The sequence below is a fragment of the Perca fluviatilis genome, chromosome 11 (assembly GCF_010015445.1).
Source record: "Perca fluviatilis chromosome 11, GENO_Pfluv_1.0, whole genome shotgun sequence".
In the NCBI taxonomy this organism is placed as follows: Eukaryota; Metazoa; Chordata; class Actinopteri; order Perciformes; family Percidae; genus Perca; species Perca fluviatilis.
This window is the reverse complement of record NC_053122.1, coordinates 15,480,028-15,503,447: the sequence shown is the minus strand read 5'-3', so window position 1 is coordinate 15,503,447 and position 23,420 is coordinate 15,480,028. Positions and strand designations below refer to the sequence as shown.

General features: G+C 42.2%; 2 protein-coding genes across 2 annotated transcripts in view; one reads left to right on the top strand and one right to left on the bottom strand.

Moving 5' to 3' along the window:
* Positions 1-19,258, top strand: part of LOC120568593 — a 34,739-nt gene extending 15,481 nt beyond the window's left edge. The window contains exons 41-71 of the mRNA XM_039816203.1: positions 95-259; positions 1,594-1,671; positions 3,443-3,814; positions 4,215-4,568; positions 5,012-5,266; positions 6,208-6,381; positions 6,493-6,709; positions 6,939-7,045; positions 7,169-7,281; positions 7,385-7,466; positions 7,635-7,772; positions 8,028-8,190; positions 8,332-8,447; positions 8,654-8,800; positions 9,257-9,373; positions 10,823-10,939; positions 11,036-11,194; positions 11,431-11,592; positions 12,462-12,552; positions 12,644-12,831; positions 13,128-13,220; positions 13,354-13,558; positions 14,151-14,338; positions 16,846-16,943; positions 17,436-17,620; positions 17,723-17,913; positions 18,060-18,228; positions 18,338-18,447; positions 18,590-18,715; positions 18,993-19,119; positions 19,248-19,258. Of these exons, the coding sequence (XP_039672137.1) occupies positions 95-259; positions 1,594-1,671; positions 3,443-3,814; positions 4,215-4,568; positions 5,012-5,266; positions 6,208-6,381; positions 6,493-6,709; positions 6,939-7,045; positions 7,169-7,281; positions 7,385-7,466; positions 7,635-7,772; positions 8,028-8,190; positions 8,332-8,447; positions 8,654-8,800; positions 9,257-9,373; positions 10,823-10,939; positions 11,036-11,194; positions 11,431-11,592; positions 12,462-12,552; positions 12,644-12,831; positions 13,128-13,220; positions 13,354-13,558; positions 14,151-14,338; positions 16,846-16,943; positions 17,436-17,620; positions 17,723-17,913; positions 18,060-18,228; positions 18,338-18,447; positions 18,590-18,715; positions 18,993-19,119; positions 19,248-19,258 (4,818 nt within the window). The remainder of the gene's footprint in view (positions 1-94; positions 260-1,593; positions 1,672-3,442; positions 3,815-4,214; positions 4,569-5,011; positions 5,267-6,207; positions 6,382-6,492; positions 6,710-6,938; positions 7,046-7,168; positions 7,282-7,384; positions 7,467-7,634; positions 7,773-8,027; positions 8,191-8,331; positions 8,448-8,653; positions 8,801-9,256; positions 9,374-10,822; positions 10,940-11,035; positions 11,195-11,430; positions 11,593-12,461; positions 12,553-12,643; positions 12,832-13,127; positions 13,221-13,353; positions 13,559-14,150; positions 14,339-16,845; positions 16,944-17,435; positions 17,621-17,722; positions 17,914-18,059; positions 18,229-18,337; positions 18,448-18,589; positions 18,716-18,992; positions 19,120-19,247) is intronic.
* A 420-nt stretch (positions 19,259-19,678) lies between these two features.
* Positions 19,679-23,420, bottom strand: LOC120568251 (V-type proton ATPase subunit d 1-like). The gene is made up of 8 exons (XM_039815636.1): positions 23,251-23,420; positions 22,491-22,662; positions 22,046-22,224; positions 20,937-21,016; positions 20,548-20,625; positions 20,259-20,435; positions 20,089-20,166; positions 19,679-19,875 (listed from the first exon to the last, which is right to left on the bottom strand). Exons 1-8 carry the CDS (start codon positions 23,369-23,371, stop codon positions 19,705-19,707), a joined length of 1,056 nt encoding a protein of 351 aa, XP_039671570.1. The 5' UTR covers positions 23,372-23,420; the 3' UTR covers positions 19,679-19,704.

The window sequence follows — 23,420 nt, the reverse complement described above, 5'->3', positions numbered from 1 at the left end:
TTGCAAGTTCATGTTTTATTAATGACCTTAGGTGCATCAATGTTTTATCTTGAATATGTACACATGCCTATTTGTCTTTCCTGTATTTTGTTAGTTAGAAACAGAAGGTCTGGACACAGGCTTGGTCCTTCACATGGAAGATGAGAGAATGATTGACATCCTTTTTAACGTTGGATCGAAAAACAGCGCAGCTATGTTGGCATTGTCTCTATGGCAACAGATGAAGCTACTCCAGGGAGTCATACCCTCCTCTTTACAGGTACATTTTACATAACTTACACACTATTATTTGCAGATTTCTATGACTGAAAAAGAGAAGTTTGAATGTCTTTATTAATCTTTAGCCATGATCTTTACATAGTTTTGGAGCATTGTGTACATTGAGTGAATCAGTTAATCCATAGACCATATATCACTTGTAGGAATCAGAATCAGAATACTTTATTGATCCCCTCAGGAAAATTGTTAAGTTGCAGTTGCTCACAGTCAAATTTAAGGCAAAAAAAGAGTAAGAAAAAACTAGTCTATAAGTGCATAAACTAGCATAGCTAAAGAAAAAATAAAAAGATTAGGTTAAAAAGATTATGTTGCTATTAAATGGATTGTACAAATGCTATTGGAGTACAGTGTGAACATAAGTAGCAGCAGTGAACAAGTGACTGAAACATGTACATGAACAGGCTATAATAATGTCAGGTATTGCATATATAACTAATAAATTATTGCAACGAGCAATTATTTCACATAATTGTCCAAGAATATATACATGATAGAGATGTGATATGGAAATATGATTGTGTAGTTCAGTTTTGACACTCCAATTGTGTAACTCTCAGAGGGAGGAGTTATATAGTTTGACAGCCACAGGCAAGAACGACCTCCAGTGGCACTCTTTGGTGTATTCTGTGAGTTGAGAAGAGCTATAAATCTGTGTCACCAGTATCACTATGATAAAAATATTTGCTTTTCCAGTCCAAATATATGATTTGAATAAAGACGGCACAAAGATTGATCCCTGAGGGACACCGCACATGACTCCACTGTTACATCCCCAAATTGAAACAGCAATATTTGTACCTTGCATGTAGGAACTAAACCAGTTAAAGGAATTCTGCAACATTGTAACATTGGCAAATACAATTAATTGGAGGTGCTTGTATTTTGTTACCTTTGAACAGAGCCAGGCTAACTTTTTCCCCCTGGTTCCAGTCTTCATGGTAAGCTAAGCTAACAGGCTGTAGCTTCATATTTACTGTACATACATGAGAGTGTTATCAATCTTCTCATTTAACTTACGACAAGAAAGAGAATAAGCATATTTCCCAAAATATTCCTTTAAAGTAGTTGACCCACTATTCCAGCAGCACACTGTGATCAGTAGTATCAAATGAGCTGCTAAGAATAAAACAGAAATACTATTTCAACATAAACATGTGTTGTCTCCTAATAAGGGCTCAGATTAGCATTTTGGTATACCACAAAATTGTATGTGGCTGTTCTAAAGTTCAGTAATCCTCAGAAATTCTACTGTCTCCTCCTTCAGTTTCTTCTTTGAAAAACAAACTTTACCAACAGGGGTTTTTGTTTTCACAGATGTACTGCACAGGGGACGCCACTGCAGACCGACTCTCAGCCCAGTGCAATGGAAATGTGGCGGGTCGCCCTGTGGAGGTACGAGTCTTTCGCTCCTATAGACCACACAAAAGGCTCTGCTATGGCCTGTTGCTCGCTCACTTTAGCCTCAGTGCTCAAGCTAAAGGCTGTTACAGTTCCAACGGTCAGAAGGAGCTCAGAGCTAACCTCACTCATTCTTCTGTGCTACTGCTGACGTATCTGGGCGTGCCGACTAAATCTAGTCTCAGGCTCCTGCTCCGGCCTGGGCCTCAGAGGTGGGCACTGGGAATCGGGTTGGTTGTTGGCCCTTGGAGAATGGACTTAAATGTGGCACTGAGGTTGGAGAGGGCTGGGCTATATGGCTGGCACGGGCTGCTTGAGTTTGGGACCCGCAGTGTTAAGCATAAGGCAGAGATGACAGGTCGGCTGAGGCTGGAAAGCTGGTGTCACATCTGGGCAGATGTCAGTGTGGCATGGGACTCAATCTCCTCAAGTCTGTTCCTGTCTCTCCGGTGTAAAGGGGTGGGGAGACTGGTGTGGGTGCAGGTTAGGAGAGTTGAGAGGGGTGTACCACATAAAACCTCTTTAACTGTACATGGGCAAGCAGGGAAAGATGGACTTAAAGGTTCTTTGGGATTAGAAAATGAGCAGGACTTCTGTCAGTGCCTCTTGTCTGTCCTGCTGAATGACCAAAAGGCTGAAGTAGGCTGGACCCTCCAGCATCACTGGGCCTCTCTTGCCTCCATCATCCCAAACAGAGTAGACCTCCAGGGGTCAGGTCAGCTCAGTGACACCTCCCTATCTGGAAGTGCACGGGTCTCTTTAAACACCCACTCTGCTCTGATAGACTTGACTGCTGCCTGGGAGCCCTCCACCTCCTTGAGAGTCACGCTTCAGCAAAACCTGGCCTCCACTGCTGTACCAGGGGAGTTCACTGTTAGCATGTTGACCACGGCTGGTCAAGCTGAATTGGTGGTGGAAAGCGATGTGTGCTCCATGCTTCTCCTGGCAAATCAACACAGGGGAGGGGAGGACAGACGGACCAGCTGGAACATTTTTGTCCACCAGCGATGTGTCTTACTGAAGGTTAGAAAGGAAACAAGAAAAAGTGCCAGGAAACTTGTTTCCCAGCAGAAGGAAAACCAAAGAAACATCTGCAACTTGGAGATGATTCTTGTCTTTCCATTACATTACAAGTTGCATTGATAACACCAATACTGCATAAAAAAGTATCAGCAAGACCATGGTTAAAATGAGCATTAAGCGCCTAATGGATTTTAGCTACACTTCTGGCATAGCTTTAGGGATGTCTGTTGGTATATCCACCACTTTGGTCCAGACTGAAACATCGCAACAACTATTGGATGGATTGCCATGAATTTTGGTATACAACATTCATGTTCCCCACAAGATAAATTGAAATAACTTTGGTGATCCTCCTTCTTTTCCCCGAGCACCATCATCAAGTAGAAACTTTAATTTGTCCCGTACTTTGGTTTATGACCAAGTACCTGCAAAACTAATGACATCATAGTTTTGCATCCCATAATCTCAACAATATTAAACCTTTTTGCTTTATGTAAAATGTAATGCAGTGAATCCTTTTAGCAATGGTCTCGTTTGTGTATTTCAGTATATTTGTTTAAAATAGATGTGTTGATGATTAATGAATGTTATAAAGTTATATATCCATAGCGCTGTACATGTTACTGCTTGTTCATTTTTTGACAACACAACTTTATAAAGACAGTACTTGTATCTAATTTGTTTCGAAGGAGTGAAGAATAGTCCTGGTTCTAATCTTTACTTTTTAATTTGTCCTCTATAGACTCTCCTGCCATCGCAGACTTCAGCCAACATCTCCATCACCCGTTCTGGCTGCTCAACTAATCTCAGTACCGTGTTCCAGGTAGAGGGGGAACAGAAAGGCAGCCTTAGTCTGTATTTAACTTGTCACCCCCACATTGGTCTGAAAGCATCTGTACAGCACACTATAGAGCAACTACAGATGCTGGGATTTCCTGCCTACGGAGCATTAATCCTGAATGTTTTAACTGCACATCTGCCTTGTGTGGAGGTTGGCCTGGAGCTGGGACGTTGTTATTTTAGGGGTAATTTGGGGAAGATCAAGGCTTCACAGACAGAGGAGGAGCAGTCTTCCTACGCTGTAAATGTGACCAACTACTGTCCTGCTCTACAGGTCAGACAATCAATCAGTTCTGTGTTATATAGTTTGTGGAAACCTAAATAAAATGTGTTTAAGTTATAAATATTACTGTTAACTCTAACTGTGACAATACATTGTCATTTCTTTCATCACAGTTAGAAGAACTTGGGTTTCTTATATGATTCACACCTGTCCATGTTAACACAGTTTCCTTTGAAATACAGTTTCCAGCTCATTAGGTCAAGCCACAGCTCATTTATTATAGCAGCAGAGCAAAACAACACAACAGATGATACAGCTGCTAGATTACTATCACCCCTGTTTGATTTGTTACCTCTGTGGAGAGAGTCACAGAGTCAACTCTCCTTCCACCAGTAGGCAATCTGAGTCTCTCAACACCACTTAACTTCCTCCATGTATGTGTGTGCCACAGGGAACGGTCCTCCCAGTGTCCCTGGCTCTCCAGGCCCTCCTCTCAGTCATCCCCTGCCAGCTTACCATGACCTCATCTCTGAGGGCAGACAGCCAGGACCTTTCCCTGGAGCTGAGTCAGTCCTGCAGGCCTCCACGTCTCTCTGGTACCCTCACACACTCCTTCCTTGGGCTGAGGATCCAAGGTGTACCCCAGATAATCACCATAGAGGCCAGTGCTCCTAGAGGCCCTGAGCAGGCTGGGGCCTTGTTTATTAAGGCTGGGACATGTTACATTAAAGCTGATAGAGTCATAGAGGCCAAAGGAAGGACACAGAGGCTCTGGGCTCTGGAGTCAAAGTGCCCAATGTTACAGGTACTGTATGTTTTTGTGGATGATTACTAAAGCTTTGACTGTTGAAAGTTGTATTCACCTGGGTCTCTGCCTGTATGTCCATCACATTAATAATTTGGGATTTTTGTAATGTGTGCCAGTCAAACAGGTTGACGTGATGAGGTTGTTTTGATTATAGCCTACAGTTAATGGTCTGAATGAAGTTAAATATGCTGAAAAGATCAAACTACTTACAAACGTTAATGATTTCCTGAGGCACTAAGGTAGACTTTTTCACTGCAGACATATTGACATGTTAGGAAAAGCCCAGGTGTATTTAATACAATAATCTTATACAGTAAGTTACACCTGTTATTTTCCTGCAACGGTCTATCTATTATAGGTAAATGCTTCACCACTTGGAGGTGTGGAATAATGAGGCATCTTCAGTCAGTGTTTTTGTAAGATAAGATATTTATTTTTAGGCTCATTTGAATGGATCAGTGCGGCAGGACCTTCCTGGTATCTGGACAGCGACTGTGGACACCCACGTGGAGGGCAAAAGGGGTTTTCTGAGGCTGAATGCAAGGTCCTGGCCGGAGATGAGTGTGGAGGGCGAGCTCAGTCATAACCTTCCTGCTCTCAAAGGTTTACCGGAGCACAGCAGACTGAGAGTCACCTGTAGGGCTGGAAAAACCCGATATGACACCGAAGCCCTCATTCAGATGGAGGAGTGTGCAGTTGGATTGGGGGGGGGGGGGGGGGGTGGGGCGGGCGGGGGGGGGGGGGGGGGGGGAGAAAAAAAAAAAAAAGGAAGGGGGTTGTTTTAGAAAAAAAAAAAAAAAATTACTTTTTTTTTTTATTAAAAAAATTTTTTTTTTTTTTTTTTTTTTTTTTTTTGGGGGGGGGGGTGGGGAAGGGGGGGGTTTTTTTGTTTTTTTTTTTTTTTCCCCTTTTTGCTTGTCTCATGGTGATAGATGATACAGAGTTAAAGACTTCAGTGGCTCTTAAGAAAACTAAGGTGTGCAAATACATACATTTGTATACATTAAAATCCAATGGAATTCACATTTCCCTTGTAATACAAAGATGTAGCCTTAATTGATCTATTTTCATCTATTTTATTTGTGTTTTCAGGATATAATTGAAGCATCGCTCAATCTAAACCACTCTGTGCCCCTATTGAAAAAGCTGGGTCTCCCTATTAATGCTGCATTGACAATGAATTCTGGGATTCATGGCAATGGCTCATACTATTACCTACTACACAGCAGTACAGGAAGCCAAAGGGTAGGAGGCAACACTGTATAAAACATCTTCTTGGAATGAAATGCTCTTTTTAAGTCACACAAGCCTGAAGTCTAGGATGATATACTGTTTATGCATTTATAACCATACCAACCTTCTACTGTATGTAACAGCTGCTGCAGTTGATACTCAGAATGTTTTACAGCTAACTCAAGAGATGACGGTTTCAAAGATGTCCGAAACAGTCAGAGTGAAGATTCATTTTATACACACAGTGAATTATCTAAAGAAACTGGGAGTCCCTGCAAACAACAGCATCCAGGTTAGAATCCATCAACCATTAAGAAGTGACAGTTGATTGGCCTAAACAGTGCACTTTAATGAAGGTCTACAATCTCTCAGATGCTTGATATCACAGTGACTGTGTGTGCAGGTAGAGCTCGGCTCCGCTGAGGGGAAGGCCTTGACATTACAGTCCCAGTTTGGAGATCAGCAAGCGGGAGTGAGACTTAAGATGAAATATCTCCTGACGACCAAAGAGATCAGAGGAAGCATGTGGCACAGCTGGCTGTGGCTACGGGAGCGAGAAGTGCCACTCAATATAGAGGTATTGTAATGTTTTGCTTCTTTGCATTATATTGGTTTATTGCACTGGTATTCATAAGCATAGATACAAAAACTTATCTTAAAAACCTCTCTTTTTATTTTCTTCTCCAAGGGCCTGTGTTCCATCCAGGGAGTCTTTTCTCAGCTTCAGTCCAGGGCTCGGCTCACTGTGGACGGACACAAGCTGCTCGCCTCCGGCTTGAATATCAGTGTGGCCGATGGACGTCTAGCACTGCTGCTCTCCTACTCTCCACCAGCTTCTAATCAGACAGGGACACAGCACAGTACACAGCACAGTTTGGACACTACCCTGACCGCTCAGTTCAAAGGTCAGATTGTATTAAAAACTGGATTTCATATTTGTGTTTTAATGTTGTTTTCTGAAGTTTGGGATGAGTAAATGCTGCTTTGGTTGTTTTTCAGTACCTTTTTCAGTTTCTCTTTGCAAAAGAAAAAAAAAATGGTTGGTTTAGACAATGTTTTCTCAAGATGGGTATGAGGGTCTATTTTAAGTATTATGGTGTTTATCTTTAAGAACAGTATTGATCTTCTCTGCAGGTCCTCTGCGGAGCGCTGCAGTAGACGTTCACTGTCAGGATTGGAGAGTCCGAGTGGTGGGGGATGTGGGAGGCTGGGGTGCACATGGAGGGTCCAAGGAGGCCAGAGTAACCCTAAAACACACTGTGCAGGGACAAACTAGCCCTGCCTTACAGGTGAGAGTCACATCCAATTCAAATTCCCACAACTTTGCTTCTCTGTGCTAACCATCTATGTGACTGCCGATGTAGGTGGAGGCCTGGGGAAGACTTACTGAGTCACAGCTGAGGTGCTCCATGGCTGTGAACCCTGAACTCAGCTCCTCACTGGCACTCATTATCCAGGGACACCATCTGCCTCATAGGTACACATACTGAAACCTCATCAGTCACACTGCCGACATTTAGAAAGTCTTCTGTCAATCAAACACGTGCACATACTATAAGTGACGAGTTTCTTTTGTCCAGCAAGGACCTGATGGTGAAGGTGGTCCACAATATTCCCAGGATGTTGGTTTACCTGCCTTCTCAGCTCAATGTCCGCTCTCAGGTGGTTTCTTATTCTCAAAGGCGCTCTTATTATTAAATCCCAATAAAACGAGAGTGACGTAACAGTGCTATGCAACATTCTTTTCTATGCATTTGTTCTAGTAATTAAAGAGTTTTAGGGGCACGGCATGTCACAACAGCAGTCAACATCTCTCTTCCCTCTCTTCAGCTGAACCAGTCTCAGTCCAGTGTTGCAGGTTTGGTGGAGGTGTTGTCGGGCAGGAGGAGGCTGTGGGCTCTGGGGGACCTGGCAGCTATAGAGAGTGGATGGAAACAAGTTCTAGAGCTCAAACACTCATACCCACAGGTATTTCATAGCTAACATATCTCTTGACTATGAATATAGTAAATATATAGGCCTATATATTATATTATATTTACATTTAAGACTATTGGCAATATTGCACTTTAATTCTGGTGTCAAGGATGACCAAACACAATGGTCAGACCTAAAGAAAAGTGCACTTGATCAATCTTTAATAGACATTTGTGTCTTTCCACACCCTGAGCATCATGCCGTACCCACATCGATAATGTTTCAGTGATCATCTTTGTTCTGTAGTTAAAGCCACTTCCCAGGACTGTCGCAGTGAGGACGGTGTATGAGGCCAGGAACTGGAGCTACCAAGTTCAACATGGAGCTGTGTGGGGCAGCCAGGAGTTGATCTTGTCTGGTCTCTACTCTGCACCTCCAGCACTGGAGATGGGGAACCAGAGCCTGAAGGGTAAACTATTGCAGACCAACTCTGCAGAGCGTTACAACCACCACAGGGACGTTTGTCCATTTTTATCACATCTAACAGGATTCCTACATCAGGGTGGCTGACTACAGGTTGTTGATGTCTTTCTCTTGTTCTTGACTTCAGTTCAGATCAACTGCATTCCCCGTTGGACTAGTTTGGAGGTGACTCTCGAGCGTTCCTTATATGGCTGTCTGGACAGTGTTTTAGTGGGCTGGACGAGGCATGGCCGACTGGAGCAGGTCAGACTGTACAACGTGTGTCATGATCCTGAAAATGCGAAAAGCTTCATTCAAATTTTTTTGTCTCCTTTTTTTGTCCGCTAAGAAATGGTCATCTTCAAAATGTAATGACGTGCACCATGAATCGTGTCCAGTTTAATGTAAACACGTGTCTTGACGTTTTTATTAAAAGTCTCTTTCGCTTTCTGTGGTTTGTTTATCTCAAGGTCAGAGCTCTGAGCTCGTGGAGTCGATCAGAGGAGACGAATGAGACCAAACTGGAGCTGAAACAGCCCTTCTCGTCCACTCTAAGCCAGATGTCCCTTCACACGCTGTCACACAGCTCACAGAAGGAACAGCGCAGCAGCCACCATGTATGCTGCCACACATTTACCTCGTCATTTTACGCTCTTAAAATATATGTGTGTGTGTGTGTGTGTGTGTGTGTGTATTTATCTCAGCTAGTCATTTGATCCAGAAATGAGTCTCGCCATTTTTGTCAATTGGACACAGCTCAGGCTCTCAAAACATTTGAAACAGTATTCTTTACCTCTATTTCTTTTAGCTGAAATGGAGCATATTTTTCAGCTTCTAATATTACAGCCATTTAATGCATACATCACCAAATCACAGTTTCAGTCTGTCAGGATTTATTTTTTTGAACATGTTATACATATGTCTACTGCATTGGACATCATGCATAATGTTGTTTACTGAAACAAAACTAAATTTAGAATATTTCTGATAATTTTGCATAGTGTAATGTGTAATTTAATTTGAGTTTTATTGTAAATTTATTAATATTATTATAATGTTTTTTTATTGTGCAGACCCATCTGTCATGGGACAGCACCACAGTCCCTGTCAATATCTCTATCAATCTGAACAAACAGTGGCAGAACAACTCCAGCAGGGGGCAGGCGTGTGCTCTATTCTCAATGCAACAGGTTGGTGGACTCTCTTCAAATTTAAAACTCCTCATACTGTATGTTTTGTATACTTGTGTATAATAAGTCTTTATTGAGTGTGCAATTACTTAATTATATATATATATTTCTTCTCTCAATGTTTTTTCAAGGTGTTATTGGCATGACATTTGTGGTTTTTTACTGTAATCTAGCTACGGTATGTAAGGTTTGTGATTAAGCAATTACATTTCTTTAATAGCACTCTTATTATATTATGATATACATATATATGATATAAGAGGAAGTGCCCCCCTGTCTCTATCTCACTTTGCGTGCAGTGACCACAGACTCTTTCCTCTGTTGGTAGCCAGGACTTCTTGTGTCGTCCTTTCTCTGTGGCTAGACCGTGGTCACTGCGTCTGTATTTGGTCAGGATCTGTCTCTGCTTTGTATCTTTGACAGTAAAGAGATAATCTGCAAATTTATATTCATGGTATAGGGCCAGATAGCAATTCAGTTTGTTTTGAGTCTTGGTTTGATTCATCCAGTGTTTTGTTAATCTGATAAGTGGTTGGAAAGCAGTGCTGGTCTGAGGTTGAACAGTATTGGGTGTTATTCGATCATTAAGTCTCAGGACCAGCTGATAGAAGGGACTAATTTGGGCTCAGCTCCTGGGTTTGTAGTGCCTGAAATTTTAGGGTGTCTTGGGGGCTCAATTTGAGATGTAACCAAAATGTAAGTGTCCTTTTCTTAATGTTAATAATCATGGGGAAGCGGCCTAATTCTGTGATGCATGCATTGGTTGGTGATTTCCTTCGGGTGTTCAATATGGACCTAATGGACAGAATTCTGCATGCAGCGCCTCTATGGGATGCTTGTCCCATCTAGAGTGGTCCTGATGGCTAAGTGATCCCCAAACTTCACTACAATAAAGGGTGATTGGTTGGATTGCACTGTTACACATTTGAGTCTAAATTCTAATTGCATAGCATGTGTTATATCCTTTTTGTTTCAGTGCATTCACTGCCAGACCAAAGTTCCCTAAGGCACTGATTTTAAGTCCCATCATCATAATACAGGGTGTGATCTAGATGAGGGTTTCCTAATTTGAATTAAAATTTGGTTTCCTGAGATCTGGGCTTCTGTTAGAAGATCCTGATTTTAGATTTGTTAAAGTTGACGGGGCCTAGTTCTGACCGTACTGCTCCTGGAGGTCCAGGAGTAGTCCTTGACTCCTGCTGTAGTCCTTGATGTGTGGGTGACAGCAACAAAGGATCATCAACATAACACATACATTTAACTTCCTTATTGTTAAGGGTAAGGCCAATGCAGATGTTAAATAGAGTTTGAAACAAGCTGTTGCCCTGAAAGACGCCTCTCCCTTTGAGTGAAGAGGTCTGTAGTTTTATTACTGACATACATTGTATCTGTGTGTGTGTGTGTGGCGCGCGCATGTGTGTGTGCGCGTGTATGCATGTGTGCGTGTAGATGTCAATGTCTTCTGTCAAAGGTTGTGTGTCAGTGGGTCAGGAGGGAAACTCGTATTCACAGAATGCAGAGCTGAGATGGGACAACAGGAGCGTCAAGCAAAGCATGAAGTACCAGGTACTCTGAAAGCTAAAACCTTTTAATTGCTAGGACGTACTCTCTCTTCATGTGATTGCAGATGGCTGATGTTTGTGTTTTCTGTGTTGTTCCTAGAGAGGTCCACGGGGAATGCACAGCCTTCAGATGAATGTTGGCCTAGACAAAGTGTCTCCTGCACCCTGTCCGTCACACACACTCCTGACTAGGATTCAGACCAACCTCAGGGATCGCCTGGAGCACACAGTGCTGCTTGGCCTCTGCCCCCCACAGCCAGTGAGTTCACACATCTGCATCTTTTATTTCTCACTGCTTTCATTCTCATGCAATGATTTATAGTTTGGGGTTTCAGTTTGGAGTGTGGTTGTACCGTGATAAACGTGCACAGTCCCTGGGAGAAAGTATTTTTCACAATATACGTGAATGTCTTGTTATGTATTCCAACTTTCAGGATGCTGCTGTGCTTATTTCTTTTCTTCAGCTGTTGTTTTTTCTCACTGTGTGTCTCTCAGACTTTGTCGTGGTCAGGATCCCACAGAGTGAACTCAGGAGAGGAGCTGTTTTACACACAGTCTCGTCTATCGGTGACAGGACGGCCCCACCAGTGCAGCCTCACCTTCGCCTTGATCAACTCCTCTACTGCTCAGGGCTCCAACATGTCTCTGTTCTCTGAGGTGAACAACCCTCTGAGGATTAATTACCAATAATGTGTCTCAGTTATAACTTTAGTTAAACATGGCATGTCATGTCACTTTTATATTATTGGGTATGATGGTTTTATTACATCGCTGCCAGGACTTTATCGTAATATGGCATTATCAGAATTGGATTAAATAGCACTCTGTACACATGTGGCTGTTATCGCGGCTTCTCTGTGTGTGAGCTTTTGTATTTCTGTCTTTGTGAGGACCGATTTAAGTTTACAGTCTGGAGTGGGAGGACACTTTTGGAAAATAAAGAGTCGATCCTTACTCTTCAAAGGTTAACATAAGAAGTTAACATTTCTAGAGGTAGATGAGAGGGTCGATACCACTCTCATGTTTGTCAGTTAATATTAAGCTACAGCTGATTAGCTTAGCTTAGCACCAGCTAGCCTGGCTGTGTCCAAAAGGAACAGAATCCACATACCAGCACTTCTAAAACTCACTGATTAACAAATTATAGCTCGTTAGTTTAATCTGTACAAAAATAAGTGTAAGTGTGGAAGGACCAGTTGTGGTTTTACGGAAGGTTATGTGCCAGACTATTTCTTGGCTATTCAGTCTCAGGCTGATTGCCTGGCAACCTCATGGTGACAACAAGACTGCCAAGAAGTTAAGGCTCCAAGCCAAGAAATAGTCTGACACATAACCCCCATAAAAACACAATTATGTTTTTAATAATTATTTGTGAGGGTCTTTACAAACATACATGTACAAACGTGTGTGTATGTGTGTGTGTGTGTGTGTGTGTGTGTGTGTACACTTCATAGTCTAGGATTGGTAATTGGAGTGTGGAGGTGGGGAGCAGTGCCCTGTGGTGGCCCCAGGGGTCTGGTCTCCAGGTGCAGGCCAGACTGGACCGCAGAGAGAAGATCTGGCTGAACTGGACGGCAGAGGGACGATGTCTTCAGACCACGGCAGGTTACACGAACGGTAAATACAGAATTATGTCTGCTAAACTTCCAAAAAAATGACAAAAATATTAAAACTAGGATTATGAAGAATTCAATCTGTTTGTGTCCAGGTCCAGGTCTGAACGAGGACGTCACTATGGTGGCATGTGTGGGAACAAATCGCAGTTTGATGCTGGATGTGCAGAAAAGAGACAGCAGCAGCAAACCTGAAACTCTGGGCAGTGTGTCTGTGGGATCAGCCAATCAGAGGCTGATGCTGAGAGCAAATGGCTGTTTGGAAAGTCTAACTGCATTGGAGGTATCACCAAAACAACAAAAGTTGCCACATTTTGGGCACCCAGATAACTCAGTTGGTAGAGCGGACACCCATATATAGAGGTTTACTCCTCGACGCAGTGGGCCTGGGTTCGACTCCGACCTGCGGCCCTTTGCTGCATGTCATTCCCTCTCTCTCTCTCTCTCTCTCCCCTTTCATTTCTTCAGCTGTCCTTTCAATAAAGGCCTAAAAATGCCCAAAAGAATCTTTTAAAAAGTTGCCACATTTTTACATTAAAGCATGACACCTTGAAATACTGTATGTTGTTGTTTTCACAGGCCCGGATTCAGTACTTGAGCTGCCAGTTACAGAATAAGCTGCTGGAGAGAATCAAGACATTACAGTACCACCTTGTTGAATTCAGACGTCAGGTAACCAAACTACTGGATACTACAGAATACTTAAATATTTAGTGGTTTAGGCTCAGCCAATACTGTAGGGATCTAACTTTAAAGCTTAAATGTACTTTTCTTATGTGGCTTGTCTTTATAACCTTCTCTGCAGTCCAGGGACAGTGAGTTGCTCCAGGAGCTGAGTGCTGTACCCCTTCGTGTTTCCCAGCAAGCAGAGGCTCTGCTGGAGCACAGAGATGGAGGTTTGTTGGCTCTGTGGCAGAGCGGCCCCTTGCGTCACATTGTGGCCGACAGCATGCCTCGCTTTCTCAGTCTGCTGCAGCACGCCTCTCTGCTGGGACAACAGGAACTGAGGAGTGAGTCCAGAGAGATGTCGCTAATCATTCATGTCGGCCGCTGCCTTGACCAGCAAAGCAATCAGAAATCTTGATGAGGTCACTGAAAGAAAAGGGTAGAATCAGAAACACTGAGAAAGCAGATATAGAAGATGGCACCATCTCCTACTGTCTTGTTTGGCCAGTACCTTTATTTCTAATTTCATAAAAAAAACTTCTTGAAAATAACTTGTTTACAGATGTCTGTCTGTTAGGTCCACAGGCACATGAGCTACAATGACAGAATGATGTATTGTGGTTGTGTATGCACAGTAAATTTGGTTGCTGTAATAGGCATGCCCTTAAGTTTTTTTCCTCACAGGCAGAAATCTAATTTCTTCAAGAAACTCAAAACTAATCCTCTCTTCCTTTAAGTCATTATCTGATGCATGAAAAGCATCTCTTCTGTCTCATGTTATTTATTTATTTTCTTACACAATCACAGACTTTTTGTTTAGTCACTTCTTGTGAGTCTCGTAACTTCAATGTGAGAAAAACTTTTATGTGCTGTTGCTCTCATAACGGAGCCATCTTAATGCACAAAGTGTGAAAAAGTGTTGTGCTCCATCCTCAGGGCCCCTAGCCACTCTGGCAGGTGTGTACCAAGATGTGAAGGGCCAGAGGCTGGAGGCGTTGTGGAGGGAGGCTGTTTCTTTGTGGACTGACCAGTTGGTGGAGGTCCTACCTGTGCTGTTGGAGAACCCTCAGCTGAGGCCACTGGCTCAGGCCAGTGTCGCCACGCTCAGCGTCGCCCTGGATGTGGTGAGAAAGCTGACACGCTGCTGCCTTTTTCTTTTGTGTTAGACAATAGGTAGTCTATATCCACTATGTTCCACTTCCGGGATTGCTCCGTTGCTGCCGGGAATTCCGCCGGATATGAGGTCTATGGTTAACTGCTCCCCAGGGGCCTCATGTATATAAGACTGCGCAGCTTTCATACCAGAAGATGGCGTACGGCCAAAACTTGAAAAGTACCTACGCACAGAAATATTCACATGTATAAGACTGGTTGTACGCCAGGTCCTGCGCACCTTTCCTTTATACATGACAATCCACGTGAAATTGAGCGCACATGAATGAGTGACTGACCCCGCCTTGCCTACTCCCATAAATGAATATGGAAATTACTATAAATGCGCCCCCGACGTCATTCTTTGTCCAATCACAACGGGTTATCCTGCTGCAGACGGAAAAAAAAAGAAAAACTTCACTGACTGAGGTGCTGATCTCGGAGGTGGAGGCGAGATAAAATGTTCTGTTTGGAGGTTTGTCATCTTGGATAAGCAATTAAAGAAAATGCCCAGAATGGCAAATGGTGACCGGGCGGTGAATGCACCGAACCATGGCAGAATAATAAAAAAATAAAGTTTAATGTCGAAGTGGAAAGCAAGAGAATAGTGGCAGTGCCACACCACTTACAGAACAACATACATCTCAGTGTCAGTCCAAATTACGCATAATAAGCAGTTTGAACTCACTGATGTAATGCCATTTATTTTTTTTATTAAGTGTTAGTAGCTCAGTGAAACTGAGTCCAGCGCGAGGGAGACCTGACTCAGAGGAGGAGATGTTAGTGAGGCCAGCGTCTCCACAGCAGGTGACGTGCGCACAGATCCGCTGTGCCACGCATGGATGAAATAATGAAATAGTAAATAGGACTACAGTAACAGAAATATGTGCAGAATTAAGACAGTCAAGACGGCCCATTGTTTGGTGGACCGGGTACACCTTGTTCACTTTATAGCCTACAAATCATCCACGGGATTAATGACGCATCACATGAGTTAGTCCCCTCGACACAGCGTTTGTTCCTGGGGAGATGGATCCGTGCGTCCCGCCTCCTGTGCGCCATGGATGTCTGAGCCTCAGCAACTAAAGACTCACAGACACTATTGCATTTTCCGTGTAACTTTCCGCGAGTAAGATATTTCATCTATGGGAAATACAGAGGATGACTGAAAGTATTTTCTAAGTGGATTTATCAATCATTTTCCGTCCTCATGTTTAACAGAGATTAAGTAGCCTGCAAATTAAACAGTTGTGTGAAAGATGTGAAACATTATCCACATAAATGATCAAACTTTTATGGAGTATCAGCGGATATAAGTTTTTTTTTTTTCATAGACAACGTTACAGACGTATGCCAGTAACTGTAGTGGAAACTTTATTTTGCAATGTTTAGTGATTTTCGGCACTTTTCAGTTAGAATTCGCTACGTTACAGAGCCAGAAAAGACTTTGCGGACGGCCCGCACATTCTCACGACTGCTCAACAGTTTGCGTGACGGCCCGCACATTCTCACGTCAAGTAAATTTTTTTATACATCACAAAGTGACCGTGAAAACCAGCGTACGCAAGCTTTTCGTGCGTACGCAACGTTTATACATGAGGCCCCAGATCTCTGCAGGGTAAATCAAGACAGCTAGCTAGACTATGTGTCAGGGTCGTTTCCAATCTGAGTTTTCTGTTGCACGACCTTAAACAAGTTTTGAATTTACACATGTTCCACCAAAACAAGTTCCTTCCCGAGGCTATTTTGCAGTGGAACCGCGGTTCCGTGCGGAGCTTAGCGCCGCCCAAGACGATTATGATTGGTTTAAAGAAATGCCAATAAACCAGAGCACGTTTGATTCCCATCCCGGAATGCTGTGTGGACTAGCCAGACCCTCCTCTGCAGCGCTGCGGAGGAAGGTCTGGCAATTATTATTATTATTATTAGTAGTAGTAGTAGTAGTAGTAGTAGTAGTAGTAATAATTTCTCTTCGGCTAATTTAAAGCACATTGTAGATATTTTTACAGTGTGTGCATGTCTAATTCTGTAAAATTGAGTGTGTTTACATGCATACTAGTATCCCAGTTATGATCGGGTTTTTGGAGTATCCTGTTTATGTTTACTGCATGTAAATATCCTGGTCAAATTGTGGATGAGCTCTTATTCTGGATTTAATAAAACCTGGATATGCTAGAAGCTGCTGTTTCTGATCATTGTCTTCTATGTGTCCAGGTGCAGAATTGACTCAAGTTACGTAGTAATTAGTCAGTAAAACATGAAATATGATGATAAACCGAGTAAAATGTACAGTAATTATCACCAACATGCTGGAAAAAAAGAAAGTCTGACTTTGGACATGCAGAGTAGACGGAGAGGGAGTAATGTTGAGGTAACTCAGTCAGACAAGACAAATCCAAGATAAGACTCAAACCCGGCATACTAATATGCATGCAAACTCATTAGTGTGCATTTCTGGTTGGTGTTCTGTGTGCACCAGGCAGGACAGCATACCTACCACTGGGCGGAGACCAGGTTGGCAATGGCTCTGTCTGGAATCAGGAAACGACTGGCCTCTGTCTACAAATTCTCCCCCAGGTACTGCACATGTCTGAGACACATGAAGACAAACTCTCTCCGACCCTTTTTTTCATTTGTTTATTTATTTATTCATTCATCTATTCTTTCATCCACTCAAATACGTAAAGATGTCTGAGGAGGGACAAATCCTTCATTGTATAATAGTATGCCAATCCTTCCCATAAGAACAAAGGTCACAGGGTATCTCGGTAACACCTGGGCTCACTTTGGTTGAGGCATGCAGGGTTACAGTGGCTTGAAAAAGTATTCATACCCCTTGAACTTTTCCACATTTTGTCACATTACAACCACAAATGTAAATGTATTTCATTGGGATTTTATGTGATAGACCAACACAAAGTGGCACATAATTGTGAAGTGGAAGGAAAATTCTAAAAAAAAATTTTTTGCAAATAAAAAACTTAAAAGTGTGGTGTGCGGAACAAAAGAGATGTAAGAAAATTAGTCCAGTAAGATATTATGAATCGTGTGTGTTCTTGGTTTTTGAAGTGAGTGTTTAGTGGTTGCATCAGTGGCGCTGCCACCGCTGCCCTGGTCCAGGGTGTCTGAGGCTGGACTGGTGGAGATCCTTCTGGAGGAGTGGCTCCTGAGGCCCCTGCTGACCCTCACCTCCGTCAGGCCCACAGCTGAGCTTTACCGCCTTAAGAGGAAGATCATGGACAGCCCATTTATACGTAAGACTACCGTTTTCTAGCAATATACGTACAGTTTAATGCAACTTTACTGGAGGACTTAATCAAGGTTGCAATGCTGTCTTTCTTCTTTCTCTCTCTAAGACCAAGCTCTGTTGGTGGCAGATCAGTTTGTGGTGACATTTGACGGTCACCTGTATGAGCTCCCGGGCTCCTGCCCACTGCTCCTCGCTCAAGACGTCAGCGCTGAGAGTTCATTCACGCTGCTGCGCACTTCAGACTTCCTTCTGTTAGAAATGAATAACAGCACAGTCAACATTCAGCACAATGGACAGGTATGTATTAATGTAGGTGAAAACGTGGCTGGTGAGAGTAGAGTGTTGTGATTTCCAGCAGCAGACTAGTCAGAGAACAAAATGAACACTGCTGCAGTAAATGGCTTATCTCAACGTGTTTGAAGAAATATATATTTGTGTCACAGGTGAAGGCCAACTGCAACAATGCTGTAACACACACATTCCACAGTGACAGTGGAGTGGCTGTCAGGAGAGGGTCAAACATTGTGCAGGTGTCCAATCACAATGGCGTGTCAGTGTCATGTGAACTCTCGCTTGAGGTGTGCAGCTTCACTCTCAATGGATGGTTGCATGGTAGGAATAAAACTGAAGATTTAACAAGAGTTAGAGAATAAACAAGTCCATGGTCATAAGTGTTGATCCTTAGTATTGGTAACGACATGTTTTTTTTTTATCTACACAGGCACGTCCATAGGTCTGTTGGGGACTAATGACAATGAAGCAGGGAACGATTTTCCTTTGCCCGATGGATCTCAGGCTGAAAACTTGGAGGAATTTTTCTATAGTTGGCAGGTAGGACAAGTGACAGTGGCAGTGTTTGTATATCAAGAAGAAAATCCTAAAATCTTCTGTCTGCATATTCATGTTGGCAGAGTTTTGTCGACAAAAAATTATCCAGTTCTCACCTGCAGTTTGATCATTTGTCTGTCTTCAGATGAAACCGGAGTGTATTAAATCGCCAGGTGTAACAGAGCACTCTCCGAAAGCAGCCACAAGCCCTGTAAGCTGTGACTTCCTGTTTTCCTCTCCTGATTCTCCGCTGAGTTCCTGTTTCAGGGTGGTGAGTAGAAAAACACCTGTGCGAATGAACAATTTTGTACCTAGCGTTACGTAATTCATGAGCTTCTAAGACACTGTGAAAACATGTATCTGGCACGGCGCTCACCAGACAGCCTTGTCCTAATTGATTTCCATGGCCAAGATAAGATAAGAAATTCATTAGCTGGATGTGATGAGAAACGTTTTCAAAAACATACATGACCTTCTGCACTCATAAATTTCCCTCATGGATTAGATGAAGCAAAAACTTCTTTTTTACAATATGTTTTTGTTGCCAGGTGGATCCTGGTCAGTTCTTGTTGGTGTGTGAGTTGAGCTCCTCCAGAGCACCGTGTAGATTAGCATCTGCTTTTGTTCATCTCTGCAAGCAGAACTACATACCTCTGGACGTCCCTGTCCAGTGCTGTAAGTTTAGCCATTACATAACCAAGGAAGGCATGCATGTTTAGACTCGTACTGTGTTCTGATCTATGATACTGTAGTGTCATGATATTTTAGATGATATTTGTTTTACAATTTTCTTTTTGTTTTAGTGAAAGTATGAAGGGAGGACAAGCTGATGAAGAGCAAAGATGTGTGATATATGACCTGTTAGCTGCTAAAACTGACACATTTACACTTTTATACCACTTATATTTTGTATTACGTTTTGTACTCTGTTGTATAGTTACACATTGTTATACCTCATTTAATGTACACCTTGGCCCTGTTTAGACATGCAGATATTGTGCCAGTAATGTGAATGTGAACACGCTAACTATAGCAAGTAGTTTATTCTTAATCATAAGGCCTCATTTTTGTATTTTCTGTGCTCTGTAGTGCAAACACTGAAAATATTTGTGACTGACTTTAGCGCAACCCTAGCAACTAATCCTCACAACCAAACTTGGATCATAAAGAGATCAACAAATGTGTTTTTGATAAAGTGCATTTATTACCTTGTTGTATGCAACTGTATGTTAAATATAGGTATGTATTTGTCTTTATTGCTCAGTTAAGTTGGAAGATGGGTATGTAGTTGTGTATCTTGGACTTCTGTCTCTGTGTGACACACTCAGCGATCCAGACAATGTTGCGACTCTCCTGCTCCTTCAGTTTGATGTAGGAGTAAAATACTCCGAAGTGGAATTGCTGCAGGAAAGCAAGTGTGTTCAGCTTCACCTGAGAAAAGATTAAGGATGAAAGTTGAAGCCACTCAGAAAGACAGGTTTACATACAATTATGATAAAACAGTTTACACATGAATCATGTTTAGAATATGTTTGCATTGTGTTTGCACTGTTTGCTGTTTTAGCTCTTCAGAAATGTTAAAAAAAAAAATCCACCGACTGGTTGACTTACTAATTGTACTTTTAACTTTTAAGTTTACAGTACCTCTTGTTCAAAGAATCTGTCTTCCAGAGTCTTAAAACCTGATCCTGGCTCAGGGTCATCAAAAATGATTTTATATGCCTGCAGGGAGGTTAAGTTATATGTTAACCCAATGCACAGTATGACTTAAGTTAATTGCAGTAACGACACAGTAGCCATGTGATTAGACTCACTGGGTAACAGTTTGCCACTGCTTTGACCTGCTCGTGGTCCTCTGCCCTGGCCAGCAGGCACAGCCCTTCAGGGTAAAGTTTGCCACAAGATGGATACAATGCACTCCTGTCTGTACAGCTGAGATCTGTCCCGAAGGAGTTCACTGTAATGATGAAGGCCCGTCTATCTGCTTCAAACTGCAGCACACATACACACAGAGCTTTTTCACAAAATGATCTTATATAAATAAAAAAAAATATATATATATGTAAAACAACAAATTCAGCCCAGTGGAAAGTGTCACAGTACCTCGAGGACAGGACACATGATATCTTTTGTGTCACCACCAATGGTCTTGCAGAAAGAGTGGAAAGACTCTAAATATGCCTTTGAAGAAAAAACATATTGATCATACCATGAAAAGGGCTTTAGGGTCTGTCACATTGGTTAAAACCCCTAACCTCAACCAAAAAGGGAAAGACTGTAAAACTTATGTCACAGTAGTAAACTCTACAGTCCAGAATGTATGAGCTCACACACACACACACACACACACACACACACACACACACACACACACACACACACACACACACACACACACACACACACACACACTCTAACTCACACGCACGCACTAACACAGGCATCATGGTAAATTATGATAGTCATGCCATCTTATGTCACCCTGTAGTCACCTTAAACAGTTTGCTTCTGAGGATCTCCGCTTCCATTTCATCCAGGTTGCTCTCAGACACAGCATCCTGGAAAAACTGAGCTATGACACAACAGTGGGCATCAGTCTGTATCATTAGTCTGATATTATATATAACTTTTCTTATTTACCAGAACTTCAATATGAATGATAAAAATAAAAACATGGAATGTAAGTCAAATATTCTGACTTACTAAAGGCCTAGACAGACAAGTTTTAAAATAACTTCTAATCGAAACTTAACTGACGGTAACTTGGCTATTTAAGATTGGCTTGTTTGTGCAGGATGTTGCACGCTCGTGGCGGTTCTCCCTGACCAATCAGTGGTGTGCAGTGTTCACCTTCTAGTATCGGCTCAGCTCGATTGGAATCTCGACCGCGGTGGTACCAAAAAAAGTACCAGGTACTAGCCAGAACTTCTGCTTATGGAAAACCAAAAAAGAAGTCGAGTTGAGTGGAGCCATGCCATACGATGAAGTGGGAATTCAAGTTAGAAAGATTGTGAGCTCTGAGAGAGTTTTTCCTCTTGGGGTACAACTCTGAGAACAAAATGCAAGGAGGGAAGTAAAAAGCCCAGGAAAATAGAAAGACGCTCAGAGAGCTATTGTAGCTGACGAGCGCTAACCTGGTTGATTAGTATTTAGCGGGATAGCTGGCCAGTTACATTCAAGATTAAAAATACATTTAGTTTACTTTGAAAAAGATTTAGTTTTTCATTTTCTAGTTTACCCTACTTACATTAAAACAAAATGCTGTTCCTCCCAGCCCACAGCAGTGCAACAAGAAAGGATTCTAAGATTTGAGTTTGTAAATTGACTAACTATTAGCATATTTTTTTTCTCCATTTTTTGTCTTTATTTTCCCTCACCAAGAGGAAATGGGTTTTCAGAGATGTTTCCTCCCCACCATAAAACAGTACAATATGTAAACAGGTTATTGTTAATTATCTCTAGTGACCTGCAATTACTTTGTGCCTGAAGGGATATTACACCAACTCACACACCAAAAGATGGTCAACTTTAGTGTAGTATCAGTACTACACAAAAGTTGACCATCTTTTGGTGTTCAACACAGATTATCTGATGAATCTACCTAGTGGTGTGTCCACCAGTATGGCTGAGTAGAGCTCAGTTGGGGTACGAGCGATGCCCACTGCTGCCATTTGGTCAAAGGCTCCCAGTGGGTGACACCGCGGGAGGAGCTCTGCCACATCTCTCTGTTTCAGGGCACCAGTGATCAGCATCACCACATTGTCAATCATGTAGCTGTAGCTGTAACACAGAACAGAGTAAATGGATTCTCCTGCATGGCATTGTATATTACATCCCCTTTATTTTTTAGAAACTATGAAACTGGTTGCACATACAGTAAGTTTAGTGAAATTAGATTTATTTTAATGTAATGGACTGCTTTCATAATAGAGGGAAGAACATGTATATTTACCTAAACATCAGTCTTTTGAAGATAAGCAAGAAAAATTGAAAGATACGGGAAATGTGACATTTGTATAATTTATAATATAGCACATGTAGCATACGTTATGTAGTCAAGGAAGGTAGATAGTGGAGGCAGGGCGTTGGAGCGAAGGCAGCTGAATTCAGTCAGCAGGTTCTCCCTCAGCTTGCTATCCACCATAGACACAGTCAGGTCCTCTTCAGACGAAGACAACATCTTACCGTAGTCTGTGGTCTGCAGATGCAGCTTCATGTCTGAGAAGAGTAGAAGGAAAACATTACATTATGTTTTCCCACAGCCTCCTGTAAGGTTGGAGTTACAAAAAAACAGGAAGAGGTGAATCACCTATATAATTCACACACATAGCTGTACTTGTTAAATACATTACATCTGATGATGACTAATTATATCACAGACAACACAAACACAGATGGTGTATAATAAATAAACTGCAATTTAGGAGTTTCAAACAGTTTTTCCAAGAACTACTTGCCACAGTGTGGAGAAACTAACAACGACTGATGAGTGGAAGAGTAAACAGTCCTGAAAAAAGATACAGTGCTGTAGTTCAAACGTTCATTTGTCGAATCTGCACTGACTTGAACTGTATACGTCTCTCAGAAAGGAATGCCTGGTTCTGGTTATCTCCTTGAAAAATGGGCTCAAGGTTAGATAAGTTGATCCCTGTTAACTCCACTGCAGCGGAAATCTTTAAAAAGATACAATTTTGGCACAGCTCAATTCGCATACTATGACTTTTTATGACATTTTTATGACAAACTAAGACTTTTTTACGACAAAAAAATCTTTCCAAAAATGACAGTGTGATACAATATTCCTACCTTCAAGTGTGTCACACTGGGCCAGATTGTGATAGTCGGTGCGAGTCAGGATTCCGGCCTTCATTCCGCGAACCAGACCCTCCAGATAACCATGATTCACGTTGAAACTGAGCTCTGCCATGATGCCAAAATGAGCTATCAACAAGCCTGGGTGCAGTTGAAGTGATGTT